The following is a 17425-nucleotide window of genomic DNA, read 5'->3' on the forward strand; positions in this document are numbered from 1 at the left end:
ATAGTACCAATTATACTCTTATAATAGTAATTAGATTACAGACTGATGTAAAGTTCAGTCTACAATTGATGGCATTAATCTGATCTGACATACTTTTTACATATATTCAAATATTTCATAATAGATTATATATATATATACAGTAAACCCTAGATTTAATGGACTAATAGGGAAGAAGGAATGTCCGTTAATGCCAAAAGTCCGTTAAATCAAATGTAACCTTGTGGGGGGGGGATTTTTTTTTATTGTTTTTAATATAAAAAAAAGCTTTAATATAATATACAGTACTATACAATATAAAATTATAATAAAGAATATGTAATATATATACTCACCTTTTTGACAGTATAGTTGAAGAGTATTTTGCCATGACCATAGTGGTAGTAATACAGTAATCATTATTCAGTCTGAAGGTAGAGATAAAGGGGAATCCTCAGCTTCAAATTCTTCTGAAATGTTCACAAATGGAGGCACTGGTGTCATCTGTTTGCTTTTAGACAGTTGAGATGTGCAAGCAGTTGGAGGTGAAATAGGAGTGGGAGTCGCTGAAGTTCACTTAAAGAAAGCATCCAGCTTCAGTTGTTTGCCACTCTGATGTTGTTTCTTAATAACGATCGCCCTGAACTGCCGAAAATGTTCATAGTAAGGGACAATTTCAGGGTCAGAAGATGTCCCTATGTAGTGGACAGCGATGTCCATGAGATTTCTCATTTCAGACAGTGTAGTGTAATTTTCTCTTCCTCAATGTCTTCTTCTTCCCCTGCCTTGCCTTATTGACCTCATCCACAATTTCTTCTTCGGTGTGGACTTAGTAGCCAGGACCACCTCCATCATTTTCAAGCCATTTCAGAACATCTTCAGTTGTTTCCTGGTTGCCAGCATTTACAAGAATGCCCCAAAAGTCATTTGCCTCAAATCCTTCAAAATCCAAATCCAGTTCAGTATTGTACAACAACTTCTTCCAACCATTTGCCAAAGTCATAGTCTTAATCTTCTTCCAAGCAGCTGCAAAGTTAGAGTGCAGGCTTAATGTTGTAGGCTCATAGATTCTGAAGTGTCCTAGCTCCTTTTGTCTTCTTCATCCTCCAACACAACCATTACTTTTTTACAAAAAGTCTTCTTATACAGCCACTTGCAGGCTGCAATTATTCCCTGGTCTATTGGCTGAATAACTGAAGTTGTGTTAGGAGGCAAAAAAAGACATTTAATTCTGCCATCCTTACTAACTTCTCAGCACTAGGATGACCAGGGGTGTTGTCAAGAAGCAACAATGCCTTTACATTATTGGGGGAAATTATCAGAACATCTGTCTGGAAGTCCCTCGCATCAGGGACAAAGTGGTTGAAGAACCAGTCAGAAAAAATCTGTGAAGTAAACCATGCATTCTTTGAGCTGGTGAAAATAACAGGCAACTGTTTCATAATGTCTTTAAGAGTTTTAATAAATTTATTAAATTTATAATAAATAAATTTAATAAATTTTCAAAATAAATTTATATACAGTGTATATATATAAATTTATTTTGCACAAAGTGTTCAGGCCAATCCTACTCATAGGCAGGTTGGAAAGTCCATCCATATTGTAAAAACTTGACATTATGTACAGACAGACAGTCATGGTGAAGATAACAGGCATACTTAACTTATCCATGCTGCTATTCCAAGACCGTGCAGTTGTATCATGGGGCCTGGGACCCTTCTGTGTTGTACCTAGGTGCATTGTATCCAGTACCCCCACCCCTTTTACATGTCCCTGTGCTATTCTAGCAGCCAGAATAAAATTGCAAGCACATAAATCAGGTGAAAAGAAAAGAAAAAAAAATGAAGATGATCTGCCATATTCTCCAGTCACAGCAATAAACAATATCCATTGCTTAGGATACAATACAGCACACTCTTGATTTACCGAGATCAGTTTAACAGGGAAGTGGATTAACTGGGTCACTTCAAGACTCCAAATAAAAAATATTTTAAAAAATCAACCAGAAATAATAAAATATGGGTATAAAAAGATGTTTTGCAAGTTGTAAATAAGCGACAAGAAGCAGTGTTATAAAGTCGTCAGTGGGAGATTATTATCTTGCAACTCCCACTGTCTTCACACCTGATGCTAAAAAAAAAAAAAAATGTTTAGTTTTAGTACATCACTTCGATTGTTGTGTTCCATCACGCCGCAAAGAGAAATTTTATTTCATTATTTGTGTCAGGGATAACAAATGTTTTTTTTGTTTAGAAGTCACAAAAATGATGGGTAAATGCAAACGAGCTGAGCTTTCAATTAAACAAAAACTTGAAATTATTCAAAAGTTTGAAAATGGTGCATCCATTAAATTTTTAATGAACCATTATAATGTTGGTGACCAAACCATACACAAGCTGTATGGTTTGGTCACCAACATTATAAAAAATAAAGGGAAGCATCATATTGGACATGCAAGTAGTGCATGGTAAGTTTTTTTTATCTATCTCCTTATTTTTTACATAGGTTGCTGAACATTTTTGGATACATATTTGTAAGTCCCCGACTTACATAACTTCAAACTTATGCTAATTTTTTTCACTCAATTTTTTTTTCTTTTTTAGGAATGTAAAATTTAAAACAGTAAAATAATAATAAGCAATCAATAATGATCATGGCATGCACAAATGAAATATGGAGTAACAAGCTTAAATATAGGAATGAAGAGAAGATTCTTAATTTATTTAGGTTTTTTTGTATATGACCAAAGATTTCTGTTGTTGTTGTTGTTGTTTGGTTTTTAGGAGCATTAGCAACTAAGGCCATATTGCTCCGGGAATATGCAGTGGTCATTCCCTGACCTTTCCGCATCCTCCATATTTGGTGGTGATGGGCTCGAACCTCAGTCTAATCAAGAAGCGTATGCTACGCACTGCTGCTCCTTCCCACCTGGCTATGGAGGCGCCTGAAGACTTCAGTGAAGGTACACACATTTCACCATAATAACATATCCCACAAAATTCCAACTATAAGTATTAATGCAATGCAAAACGATCGAGTTTACTACCCGTTTATAATGAATTGAACTAACAGAAAAGCCCAATAACCCATAAAGTGCAAATTTATGATAGTGACCTCCAGATATGTGTTTTAGTAAAATGTAAGCTCACATGGGGTGATAATAGTGAGTTTTCGCCTTAACCTTGTGAAGTCCTTTACAGAAAATTTCATTTTGGCCATTATCATAGTGCTAACTAAGAGAATAAGTGACAGCTGTACTAGTAAATCGATCAAAAAAAGGAAAGCGGTTGATTCGGATCAGAAAATTAAAATAAGGATGTTTGAAAATGGTCAAACATTAACAAGTATTGTGCAGAATTCAGATTTGTCAGTGTCAACAGTGAACACAATAATAAAAGACAAAGAATACGAGAAGCGGTGAAGGGATCATCACCAATGAAGTCAACTATAATAACCAAGGCTACAAAATAAATATCAATTTTTACTGTACAATTTCTTCCTTTTATGTTTTCTTTTCTTATGTGCCACTCCAGCTACTTCACTACTGTCCCCAGATGAAGTGTTTTAATTGAACTAATTAAAAATATATAACTATTTTTCTATATATATATATAACTAACTAATTGAAAAATATATAACTATTTTTCTTCATTCTTCTGAGAATATTATGTGGTTTTTGTAATTTTGACATATCATGGCTATAGTAGCAATATTTTATTAGTCATTACCGAGTTACGTAAAACTCGACTTACATAAGTCCTGGAACGTATGCCGGGCCACTTACTGTATTTTTGGATTAACCAGGAAACCTGGGATTTTTTTTTTTTTTTTACTGTTTATCCCAGAAAAACCTAGTCTACTGTATATGGCATGTGGATAGTCTATGTGATATGAACGAAAAGAATAAAATTCTGGTGGTCAATTTTAGTGAAGTTTTGGGAGGCTCGACAAATCATTATAAAAGAGCCAAATATAAAATTTTACAAAAATTCATTTACTGAGATTTTGAATTATTATGTGTAGATGGACAGACAAAAAATAATTTTTGTCTGTCCATCTTTTGTATCATATTTGTATTAGTCTGATTTTAATGAAATTTGGGTTGGCTTAATATCTGTCTTGGAAAAGCTAAATATAAAATTTGATCAAAACCTGTCCACTGTGAGTCAAGTTGGTAAATGTGGGTGGACAGACAAAAAATTGTTCAATTTTAATGAAATTTAAGAGATGGCTCAACAAATTTTCTAAACAATCCAAATATTATAAAATTTTATGAAAATCCATCCATTAGGATGCCAAGTTATTACATGCAGATGAACAAATAGAGATTGTGAATGTAATAGGTGATATGCTAACATACCTAAATATGAAGGTGATTAGTGTGTTCTATCAAAAATATGAACCATACTGTGACCACTAAATAATAGAATTCACTTAATTGTACTCACAAAACTCATACACCGCATTTGTCATATGCAAATCATCATGGATCCAGCAACAACAAAGAATGCAGATAAGTACCTTTGATTGGTTTCAGACCTCACAGCCAGCATTGAGCAAAATTTATTCAAAATAAAAATAAGAACACAAAGTACTTGTTATGTTCATGAATAAAGAATAATTTTCCCTTTTTTTTAAAATTGAAACTTAATGTTAAGAATAATAAATTATTCACTTATTCTTACTCAAATTTTATTCATAGCTTAGGAATATATATATATATATATATATATATATTTTTTTTTTTTTAATTGTTAACTTACAAATACAGTTTTATTTATAGTGTTATTGAAAATAATTGTTTACTAGGTGTGACAATTACATATTAAAAAAGGAAACTGATTGGTCAGGCATGAAGTTGCATAAGTACATGTGCATTGTCTGATTATGATTCAAGCACACACAAATACTAAATATATTCTCTATCTTGTGAACTCCTGATCATCCTGGATTATAAACAGAAAATTTATTATTGATTTGTCAATCACTGTAACCAAGTGGTCTGGTATAAGGGTACAGAAATACATATGCTCGAGTGACTGCGGTTCAAGCCTATGTAACTACTAAATATGGTAGTGGTTTATTCTCTCGATCTTGTGAACTCTCCTGACTTTATGTGGTCATCCTGGAGTATAAGCAGAGTTGCTCTTATTTGAGAAAACATTTTTTGTGTATGAATTGTAAGTATTAGCATTAGCAGAGGCCTATGATGCAAGAAAGCAAGCTTATACAGCATTGGCCAAAAAAATCTCTTCCCATTTCACCCACCCACCCATTCCTTCCAAAGGTTTGTCTAGTTCTGCCTTGAATTTATTTAAGCTATCATCTTCCACAACAACAGATGGAAGTTTGCTCCAGCAATCTGACTATCTGCTGTCTAAAGGAAAATTCGGCACATCTGTTTAACAACTGTCTTTCCTCAATTTCAATTTATGCTGCCTCAGGTTTGTAATCTGGGCAAGAGGAAGAATCCCATCAGCATTGAGCCTGCTCAATCCATTCGAGGCCTTATACACCTCGATTAGATCACCTCGCAGGTGCCTAGTCTCCAGATGCTGCAATTTGCAGGACTTAAGCCCTTCTTCATAAGAGCACCCCTTTGTTCACCTTATCTGTACTCGTTCTAGCAACTCTACATCCTTCCGAAAAGCCCCAATCATTTGTTTACAGCTTTGACAGCCAAACTCCTTGATGGTGCAGTCTCACTGTCTGGTACTCAAATGAGTATATTGCTTTGTTTAGTCAAGCTTATGCAAATTCTCCTTCAGAACTTTCCTTCTCAAAAATTTAGCATTAGCATTAGTAGAGGCATTTGATGCAAGAAAGCAAGCTTATGCAGCATCAGCCAAAAAAAAAAAAAAAAAAAACCCACTTCCACTTCACCCCTCTGTTCGTTCCAAATACCTGTCCAGCTGAGCCTTAAACTTATTTAGGCTATCAACCTCCACCACAAGGGATGGAAGTCTGTTCCACCAACCAACCACCCGCTGGCTAAAGGCAAATTTCCTCACGTCTATCCTACATCTGTCTTTCCTCAATTTGAATTTATGCCCTCTCAGGTGATTTTTCTGAGCTAGAGGAAGAATCCCATCAGCATTGAGCATGCTTAAACCATTCAAGGCTTTATACACCTCTATCAGATCACCTCGCTGGTGCCTAGTCTCCAGAGACTGTAATTTGCAAAACTTAAGCCTTTCTTCATAAGAGCACCCCTTTGTTCCATTCACTAATCTTGTTGCCCTTCTCTGTACTCGTTCCAGCAGCTCTACATCCTTCTTGAAATGAGGCCTCCAGACCTGTATACACACCTACTCTAGGTGTGGCCTGACCATTGCCTTATACAATGGAATAATCACCTCCTTATCCCTGCTGGAAAAATTCCTGTATATCATTGACAATACTCCATGAGCTACTCGTGCAGCCCGTCTGCACTGCTCAGAGAACTTCATATTTGCCTGCACAACCACCCCCAAGTCCCTTTCATTCTCTACCACTGTCAGTGTAGTACCACAGAGTTGATACGTTGCTCTGGGGTTGCTGTTTCCCATGTGTAGTACTTTACATTTGTCAATGTTAAACTTCATTTGCCACCTCTCAGCCCATCTGCTCAACCTTTCCAGATCCTGTTGCAGCAGCATAGTGTCAGTAGTGTCCTTGACAACCCTGCCAACCTTTGTATCATCTGCAAACTTGGACATTAAGCTTGATATACCATCATCAATATCATTTATAAATACAGAAAACAATAATGGACCCAACACTGAGCCCTGAGGGACTCCACTAATAACATTAGTCCACGATGAGCAGTGTCCATTGATTACCACTCTCTGTCTTCTCCCCCTCAACCACCCCTTTATCCATAGCAGCAATTTGCCTCCAATGTCACACTGCTCCAATTTGTGTAGCAGTCTTCCATGTGCAACAGTATCAAAAGCCTTTCTAAGATCCAAGTATATAATATCAAAGTTATTCCCTGCATCCAGTTCTTTTGTGACTGCATCATAATATCCAATCAAGTTGGTCAGGCAAGACTTCCCCTTAACAAAACCATGCTGTGTCTGAGCTATAACTGAAGTCTTGTCTAAATGATCCTGCAGTGCTTCTTTAACCAGTGCCTCCATTAATTTTCCTGGAACAGAAGTTAAGCTCACAGGTCTATAATTACTTGTGTCAGCCTTTGATCCTCCTTTGTATATTGGGGTCACATTTGCACATTTCCAGTCTATGGGTACCTCCCCCTGAGTCCAAGGAAGCTCTCATAATTATGGCTAAGGGTTTGCTTACTTCCTTTGCTGCCTCCTTTAATATAACTGGATAGATCCCATCCACCCCGGGTGCCTTTCTTGTCTTTATCTTCAACAATTTCTCCTCCACTTTACTCTCAGTTATTACAAGATTCTCTAGCTTACTGCTAGAGTTGAATACACCTCTGGCATTCCCCTCGCTGAATAACTCCTCATGTGTGAATGTCGATGCAAAATATTCATTTAGTTTGTTAGCTACCTGAGCAGGATCATCAACAGTTGACCCATCAATATCAAGTGGACCAATCTGATTCATCCCCTTCCTTCTAGAGTTAACATAAGTAAAGAACTCTTTGCTGTTTTTCTTTGCATCCCTTGGCAAGGATTTCTCGTAATCTGCCTTTGCCTGCCTAACCTCCTTTGTAAATTGGTTGCATATCAACTTGTATCTATCATAGGCTTCTGTGTCATGTGTTAATTTGTAAGTATCCCATGCATTTTTCTTCTCTGCCATATGCCTCATTAGTTCATCTGACATCCATTTTGGCTTAAACCTTGAACAATATTTCTTAGTTGGTATGTAAAGCCTAGTAGCTTCCAAGATAAGTTCTTTGAATGCTTCCCATTTTGAATTTGCTGTTGGTAACATCATCAGTTGGTCCCACTGTTTAGAATTTAAATACTATCGTAGTCGCCTTTACGGAAGCAATAACCCTTCCCTTTACCCCTAATGGTAGTTACCTCTTTGAGTAAATCCCACTTCAGCACACTGTGATCACTGCCACCTAGTGGTTCGTTTATCAGCAGATTCTTAATGCATGAAGAATCACTGCTGATAATCAAATCAAGAGTATTACCCCCTCTAATTGCCTCCCGAACATGCTGATGTAGAAAACAATCATCCAATAAATCACAAAAGCCCTGCTAGTGTGTGAGTAACCAGCCCCCAAATTCCAGTCAATATCTGGGAAATTAAAATCTCCCATTATAAGACTCTCTGATTTACTGGCCCACTCTATTTCCCTGTACAGTTCCTTATTATACTCATCAGAGTCATTAGGCCTATAGCACACTCCTACTCTCAATTTTGATCTCCCAATGCTTATGTCACACCAAACTGATTCAACACTGCACTGTCCGGCGATGTCGACTGGCTTCACTTCCTTGGTTTTTATGTGTTTCTTAACTAATAGCATAACCCCTCCCCCCTTCCTATCCTGTCTATCCTTTCTGTAGACGTTGTACTCCCCAAATTGCAGTTCTGCATCCCTTATATCTGTGTGACACCACGTCTCTGATATCCCAACAATATCTGCCTTTGATGTTTTGAGCAATACCTCAAATTCATCAAATTTATTTACTAAACTCCTAGCATTGGTGTACACGCAAGTATACCTGCACCTGTTTCTATTCTTAGCTACCCTAACACAACCCATGTGTTTACTTGTACCGCAATGGCTCCCAGCAGTCTCTGAAATACCATGCATCTTGTTTTCCAGGCTTCTGCTCATTCTAATAGAAGCAGTGCAAGAATCTCTTTCACCTCTGCCAGTGGCTACTGTCAATCTATTGGTCTTTGTCTCCCCCCAAGCTAGCAGTTTTCCGACCCACCTAACACTGCCTCGATAGCATCAGCAAATATTCTTGCAAATTTTGATTTACTCATTTCATAAATTTACTCATTTCATGAGTAAATTTATGTGACTTATGCAGCACTTGGTCATAGTGACTAAGAAAAAAAAAAAAAAATCATATGTATCATTTTCAAATTCCACAAGATGATGGGATATTTTCATCAGCCATTTATAAAGCAAATCTTATTATATAAAAATAGTAAGTTATACAAGGGGAATGGCCAAAGTTTAGTTTTAAGAGAAAACTAAGGGTATATTAAAAAAAGCTTTGAAAGAAGTAACTATAAATGATGAGGAGAAACACAAAAATTATTAAAAAAAAAAATTTCACAATTATAAGATTGTTTTGCTCCCAGTGTTTTGGAATAACTCTTGCAGTTAATGAATAGTACCAATGAATCCCTTCAAGATCTACAAAACAATTTATGGAAAGTAATAAACAGCTAAAATCTTTATTAGAATTTATTTTGCATATTCGAAATGATTTTGAAAGTGTTTGGAGAGAAACAGCCAATTTAATAACTCAGAGTTTCTAGAGTTTAAAGATTTAAAAACCAGGCAAAAAAAAAAAAAAGCACTACAATATGATGAATCAAGGAGCAATGAAATAAATTTACCTGAACAAGCTTTCATTGCTAATATACGTAGTGTTATTTGTGACAAGCTTATTTGCGAGTTAGATAAAAGATGTGAAGTTTACAGTAATGTTACTGACAATTTTCTACTTACTTTTAAATCATGCATGACAGAGGATGAACTTAATATGTGCATTGATAGATAAGAAACAAGCATAAGAATGACATTAGCGCAAGCAAAACGAACAGTTTTAAAGATGAGGTAATTTATTTTCTACAGTTTATGAAAGACGATAATATTGTTGATTCAATTATAATGTATAAGACTGTGTTAGATAGACTTCAATCAACATTTCCTAATATTGAAACATTAAAAATAATTTTAAGCATTCCATTTGGCAAGTGGAGAATAACCATTTTCAGTTCTTAAACGAGTTAAAATTATTTATGCAATAACTTAACTCAAGACCATCTGAGCAGTTTAACCAGCCGGGCGGGTAAAGTGCCTGCCTGGCAACCCAAAGGTCGCGGGTTTGATTCCCGCCTCGGGCTTGGATCAAAGTACTGCAAAAACCTTGGGAGGTGCATTATGGCCACAGAAGCCTATGCGCCAACAACTACCAAAAAAAAAAAAAAAAAGCAGTTTAACTATTTTATTTATTGAAAGTAAGTTTGTACAGAACTTGGATATGGAAGAGGTTATTAATAAAAGCAAGAAAAAACCATTAATAAGTAAAAGTATTTTTTTTTAATTATTTTATTCAATTATTGCTATAATTTACTATTTGCTTTAGTGGATGTTACCACTGTTACCTATTATTTATATTTGTATTATTTATTATATCTCATACTATGTTTTTATATATTATATAAAATAATATAAATTTTCTGTTTATACTCCCGGACGACCAAATGGTCAGAGGAGTTCGCATATAAATTGAATACAAGAAACAGCACCGTATTCAGCAGTCACAGGCTTGAACCCCGATCACTCAAGGCACGTGTACTTATGCACCCACACGCCTGACCACTAGGCTACGGTGGCCTGATGCAATTTTGTAATATAATAACTAATAATTTTTTTCTTTCTGTGTTATCTCTTTCATTTAACAATTTTAAAACTATTAATTAAAATAATAAAACATACCCTTATATAATATAAGCTAAAACAGTTTGGGGCCTCAAACTGTCTTAATCTGCCACTAACTATTTACCATTGGGACTTGCTTCTTAGCCTTACTGCAAGTTCTGTAATGCAATCCTACTCCTTTTGTTGGTCAATATGTCATCCTCCAAATAAGTTTTAGAGCATTATGCTTGGTAACCTAGTGCTCTCACTTTAATAAATTTGCCAGTTTATTCATTTCATATATACAGGGTGTCTGAAAAAAAAATTTATCCACACTTTGATTGTTAATAACTTTATATTTATTTTCATAAATTTAATTTTATAATTAAGAAAAAATGTGAGAAAAAAATATGCATTAATACAAGTGTTCAAATTGTCCTCCAATCTCATCCAGACGTTGTTTACATCATCGAGAAACTGAATTGCATACATCACCTAAGATGTCTCTTGATATTGCTGCACATTCTGCTTCAATAGCCTACCATAATTCAGCGATCGTTGCTGGTTTTGTGACATAAAAATCCAATGGCATTAGACCTGAAGAATGCGGAGGGAACTCAACACCGCCTCTTTGTCCAATCCATCTTTGGGAAAGTTTCATCCAGATAAGTCCTAACATCACAATGAAAATGGGAAGGTACCCCTCATGTTGAAAATAAAATTCATCATCATCCTCAAATAATTCACAAATGTGTGCAATGATTGATTCCTGAAGCAAGTTGAAGTAAACAGCACCAGTAACTGTTGCATCAAAAAAAGAATGGTCCAATAAAACCCAAGGATGATAATCCACACCACACTGTAATGTCCAGTAAATTAAAATGTTTCTCGGTAACGTGTGGATTCTTGGTTGTCCAGTATGAACAACTGTGGCGATTAATTGTACCATTCAACATGAATGTTGCCTCATCACTCCAAATGATCTTATTAGCAGAGCGTCCTCTGTAGATTTTCTTAAAAACCACTCTGAAAATTCAAACCTACAATCAGGATCATCTTCATTCAGGGCCTGCACTAATCTTGGAATGTACCTTTTCCATATTAAACACTTTAAAATGTTATGCACACTGGATTTGGGAATTGCCGTTTCACAAGCAGCTTGTTGTACAGATTTCCTTAAAGGGATGGTTGAGTGGGAAACGACAGAGAGGGACACTGCTCTTCGTGGACTAATGTTATTAGTGGAGTTCCCCAGTGTTCGGTGCTAAGCCCATTGTTGTTTTGTGTATTCATCAATAATATTGATGAAGGTATATTGGGCTTAATGTCCAAGTTTGCAGATGATACAAAGGTTGGCAGGGTTGTTAAATACAGTAGAGACAGTATGCAACTGGATCTAGATAAGTTGGGCAAATGGGCTGAGAAGTGGCAACTGAAGTTTAGCATTGCCAAATGAAAAGTAGTGCATATGGGTAGCAGAACCCAAGAGAAACATATCAACTGTGTAATTTTACACTTAGGGAAGTGAGCAGTTAAAAAGACCTGGGGGTAATTGTGCAGTCAGATATGAAGTTTTCTTAGCAGTGCAGACAGACTGCCAAAGCAGGTCATGTCAATGATATATAGGAATTTTGCTAGTGGGGACAAGGAGGTGATTATCCCATTAAGGCGATGGTCAGGCCACACCTTGAATACCGTGTACAGGTCTGGAGGCCTCATTTTAGGAAGGATGTAGAGTTGCTAGAAAGAGTACAGAGAAGGGAACAAGATTGAGGGGAACAAAGGGGTGCTCTTCCCAAGATAGGCTTAAGTTCTGCAAATTGCAGCACCTGGAGATTGGGCATGTGTGAGGTGATCTGATTGAGGTGTATAAAGCCTTGAACAGGTTGAGCAAGCACAATGCTGATGGGATTCTTCCTCTTTCTCAGATTAAGAACCTGTGGGGGCATAGATTCAAATTGAGGAAAGACAGTTGTAGAATAGATATGAGGAAATTTGCCTTTAGCCAGTGGGTAGTTGATTGCTGGAACAGACTTCCATCTCTTGTTGTGGAAGTTGATAGCATTAAATAAATTTAATGCTGAGCTGGACAAGCATTTGGAGTGAATAGATGGGTGAAGTGGGAGGTTTTTTTCTTGCATCATATGCCTCAACTAATGCTAATTCTAAGCAGCACCTCTTGTGATCTCGTGGATATGCGAGGTCTTCCTGGTCATTGCCTGTGTGCATTTTGCACAATGCCATCCACTTCAAACTTATCACGAAAACACGAGATTGTGAGATGTGTTGGTAGTTCAGTAATGTATTCACTCCTAAACTGTCTCTGGACTTTGTGGATATTTTCCGACTTCCAGTACCACTTCAATACAAATTTCCGCTGTTCAAATGTAAGTCTGGTCTTCTCCATTATTATCACCACCTTGCAACTGAAAAAAAAAAAGGTTATTGAATTATGGGCTGAAAGTGTGTATACATTTTTTTTTTTTTTTTTTTTTGGACGCCCTGTATATAGCAATGAATGAAAATAATGGGAAATAAATATATAATTTATAAAATATGATTAGCAATTAATATAACACCAATTAAATCAGAGGTACAGTATGAAACAAATTAATAACAAGAAGTTTGCAACATTATTCAACTCTTGTTTTGAATAAGTATTTAATTAAGATATATTCATTTTTAGATGACAAAGGTCCCATCCACCATGGAATTTGCACATCATATTTAAATTCTTTTCCTGAAGAGGATATTTCCTGCTTTGCTAGAAGGTAAAGTTTTAATTTAATCAGATTATTATTAAAATTTTCAAAGCTGTCTGTTTAAACTTTTAGCATCTTAGTTTATTTCATTGCAACATGACAGCTTTATAGTGCAGCTGTAAAACTGATCAGTGTTTTACTTCTTAATTTCATCCAGAAAATAAAAGTAGACCACTTCTATTTTCTAGCTGTGCCTTTTACAGCATGACTACAATGAACTGTTATTCAAATTTCCAAATCATATTTGACGAAACTAGAAGTGCCATTAGCATATGAAAATTTGTACCATTTTATTAATTAGCTGTAGCATGAATAGTAAACCATTGGCACAAAATGAACTTTTGAATTGCACCAGCAGATAATGTGGTCTTCTATTTACATTGTTTCACTACACAACATTAATATTTTAACAGTTTTCAGTATGTTACAAAGTTAAACTATAACATTATGAAACTGACTATGCCAGAATCTTTTAATTGCTCAGTGAGATAGGGTACCATGGTTTATCATGCTACTACGCAGCACCACACCATATTTTTGTACTGACCAGTAACCATACACCAATTTGTTGTCAGTTATACATTTTAACAGTAGCAGGATACAAATGGTATACAAATTGGGCTGCTGTATTTTTCCAAATACACATAGCAAATGGCTAGCAAGTACACTGAAAGGAGAGAATTCATGGAATCTGTGATTCCTGGGCAATGCAACGCAATCGTCCTTCTCAATAGTGGACAAACCCACGGCTTGGTAAGTATATAGGTACACTACATTCACGTAGATGGCAATTAGATGTCAGTATGGATAAACGTCATGAGTTAACTGACTTTGAAAGAGGAATGATAGTGGTGACCGACGCATGGGTCACTATCAAGGAGCAGCAGTGCGTAGCCCACGCTTCTTGATTAGACCGGGGTTCGAGCCCGTCACCACCAAATACAGAGGATGTGGAAAGGTCAGGGAATGACCACCCCATATTCCCGGAGCAATATGGCCTTAGTTGCTAATGCTCCTAAAAACCAAATAACAACAACAACACTATCGAGGTGGTACAGAAATTGCACTATCCCCATTCAAAAGTATCAAGAGTGTATCAAGAACATGCCATTTCTGGAATAACATCTCATTGCAGACAGCACTGTGGGCAGAGAAAGGTGATGGATGAACGTGGCCATTGATGTCTGTCTTGCATTGTTTCAGCCAACCAGAGCACGAAAGTGGCACAAATCACTGCAGACTTAAATGAAAGAGTTGCCAGAAACGTCTCCACCAAGACCATCAGGCAATCATTAGCCGCAATAAGTTATGGTAGCCACTGACCCACCAGAGTCCCATTGCTAACACGACGACACAGGACTCTACGCCTCAACTGGGTGAAGGAACATCAGCACTGGACCTTGGATGATTGGAGACTGTCTCCTGGTCCGTTGTGTCCCATTTCGAGTTATTTCGAGCAGACGGGAAGGTACGTATCTGGTGGAAATCACACGAAGCTATGCAGCTGTCATGTGAACAAGGAACTTTTCAGGCAGGTGGATGGTCGGTAATGGTCTGGGGCATGTTCAACTGGCACACGTTGGGAACTCTGGTACGTCTAGATGCATCTCTGTACTGTTCAGGTTACATGTCCATCCTTGTAGACTGTCTGAATCCCTTCATGGTCATCGTGCACCACAGGGCAATGGACTCTTCCAGCAGGACAGTGCACCTCCCCACAGAGCCATGGTGACTAGAACATGGTTAAAAGAGCATTCCTCAGATTTTACCACCTTGGAATGGCCTCCCCGTTCACCAGACATGAACCCTGTTGAACATCTTTCGGATGCTGTGGAAAGGTCCATTCGAGCTTTGGCTCCTCCACCCAGGAATACAACAGAATTATGGACAGTGGTGTGCAGCAAGCAAGCCTGGAAATAGAAATACCTCTGGAATGCTTTCGTGAACTAGTAGACTCAATGCCTCACCGTGTGACTGCCCTTATCCGGGCAAAAGGTGGGCCTATCCGTTACTAGGTAGGTATCCCATAATTTCTGTCGACTCAGTGGATATGGCTACACATACTAGTATAAAAAAAATTAAAATCACAGAAAGCAGTCTCTTTAGAAGTTTTATAAAACAGTTGTATGCAGTGCATGCAACAGATACAGGTCAAGAATTAGGGTTTAATTTGAAAGTTTCTGCAATTCTGTCCAGACACGATAGGAGGGAGTATATGATGAGAGCCTTGTCGATCAATTCGGCCCTGGAGAGATTGTGCAAGGCTTAAGGGGTAGAATTTTTCTCAGCCTGGTCTGTGCTTGTTAACAGGAGAGACTGTTTCTACAGGGATGGGATACACTTAAATGGAAAGGGTGCAAGAATATTTGCTGATGCTATCAAGGCAGTGTTAGGTGGGTCAGAAAACTGCTAGCTTGGTGGGATACACCGACTAAAATAGATTAACAGTAGCTGCTGGCAGAGGTGAAAGTGATCCTTGCACTACTTCATTTGGAATGAGCCGCAGCCTGGAAAACAAGATGCAGGGTATTTCGGAGACTGCTGGGAGTCATTGCAGTACAAGTAAACACATGGGTTGTGTTAGGGTAGCTATGAATAGGAACAGGTGCATGTATACTTGCATGTACACCAATGCAAGGAGTTTGGTAAATAAATTTGATGAATTTGAGGTGTTGGTCAAAACATCAAAGGCAGATATTGTTGGGATATCAGAGACGTGGTGTCACACAGATATAAGGAATGTAGAACTGGAATTTGGGGAGTAAAATGTGTACAGGAAGGATAGACAGGATAGGGAGGGAGGAGAGGTTATGCTATTATTTAAGAAACACAAAATCCAAGGAAGTGCAAGCCAGTCAACATCGCTGGACAGCGTAGTGTCGAGTCAGTTTGGTGTGACAAACTCTGGGAGATCAAAATTGACAGTAGGAGTGTGGTAGAGGCCTAATGACTCTGATGAGTATAATAAAAAACTGTACAGGGAAATAGAGTGAGTCAGTAAATCAGAGAGTCTTATAATGGGGGATTTTAATTTCCCGATATTGACTGGAATTTTTGGGTTGGTCACTCACACACTAGCAACACTTTTGTGGATTTATTGGATGATTGTTTTCTACATCATGTTCGGGAGGCATTCATGATTCGGGAGGCATTCATGTTAACATGATCACTAAAGATGAATATGGCCAAAACAAAAGTAATGATGAACAAGTATGCCACAGAAAGGGAAATAATGATTGAAGGAGCAGTAATTGAAAAGGTGGAGTCGTATACTTATCTGGGACAAGTTATTAGCTGTAATAATGATAAATGGCTGGAAGTAAAGAGAAGAATAAATTTTGGATGGATAGCATTCAGGAAATATAGTCACATACTGAAGAGCAATATCCCAGTTTGTCTGAAACATAAAATAATGAACCAATGTATACTCCCCACCATGACTTATGGAAGTGAAACTTGGGCACTCACAAAAAGAATGGAAGAGAAGCTGAGAACTGCACAGCGAAGAATGGAACGAATTATATTGGGAATCAGACTGTTAGATAAGAAGAGAAACACATGGATTAGGCAGAAAACTCAAGTAAAGGACATTCTTATCAAAACTAAAGAACTAAAATGGTCTTGGGCAGGACACATAGCTCGAAGACATGATGACAGATGGACTAAGAAAATAACAGAATGGTATCCAAGAGGAGCTAGAAGAAAACCTGGAAGACAAAGGCGGAGATGGATAGACGAAATTCAAGTTTGTGGGTAGTAAATAGATGGCCAGTGCTCAAAACAGAAGGAACTGGAAAGTTGCTGGATTGAAAATGGCTGATGATGATGATGAATGATTAAAGAAGAAATATTTTTATCATTGTAATTAGACCCTGATTAGCAAGTTTAGATCAGCCTTCATGTGTTTCTAGTTTTTTTTTTTTTTTTATGGGGATAACAACATGTGAAAAAATTGTTTGCAAATACAGTGTGTCTCCCCCCCCCCCGTCTGGAATATTAATCTATTCCAGAGGCACCATCGCATCATGCAAATATCGTAATGTGAACCCAATAAGTTTTTTTTGTAATTTGTTCCAAGACCTCAGAAGTTGAAGTTTTCATTATATAACTAAGCTATTTATCTCTCTAAAAGGTTATTTTTATAATGGAAATTGTACATATT

At 37.1% G+C, this 17425-nt stretch overlaps 1 protein-coding gene across 1 annotated transcript in view; it reads left to right on the forward strand.

Annotated features, from left to right (window-relative positions):
• LOC150085834 (nitric oxide synthase, inducible-like) overlaps nt 1-17425 on the forward strand; it is a 137793-nt gene that overhangs the window by 104026 nt on the left and 16342 nt on the right. The window contains exon 19 of the mRNA XM_090374711.1: nt 13188-13272. Coding sequence (XP_090230837.1) covers nt 13188-13272 — 85 coding nt within the window. The remainder of the gene's footprint in view (nt 1-13187; nt 13273-17425) is intronic.

Source organism: Mastigoproctus giganteus, chromosome 5 (assembly GCF_048544385.1).
Source record: "Mastigoproctus giganteus isolate SK-2022 chromosome 5, ASM4854438v1, whole genome shotgun sequence".
NCBI classification, from domain to species: Eukaryota; Metazoa; Arthropoda; class Arachnida; order Uropygi; family Thelyphonidae; genus Mastigoproctus; species Mastigoproctus giganteus.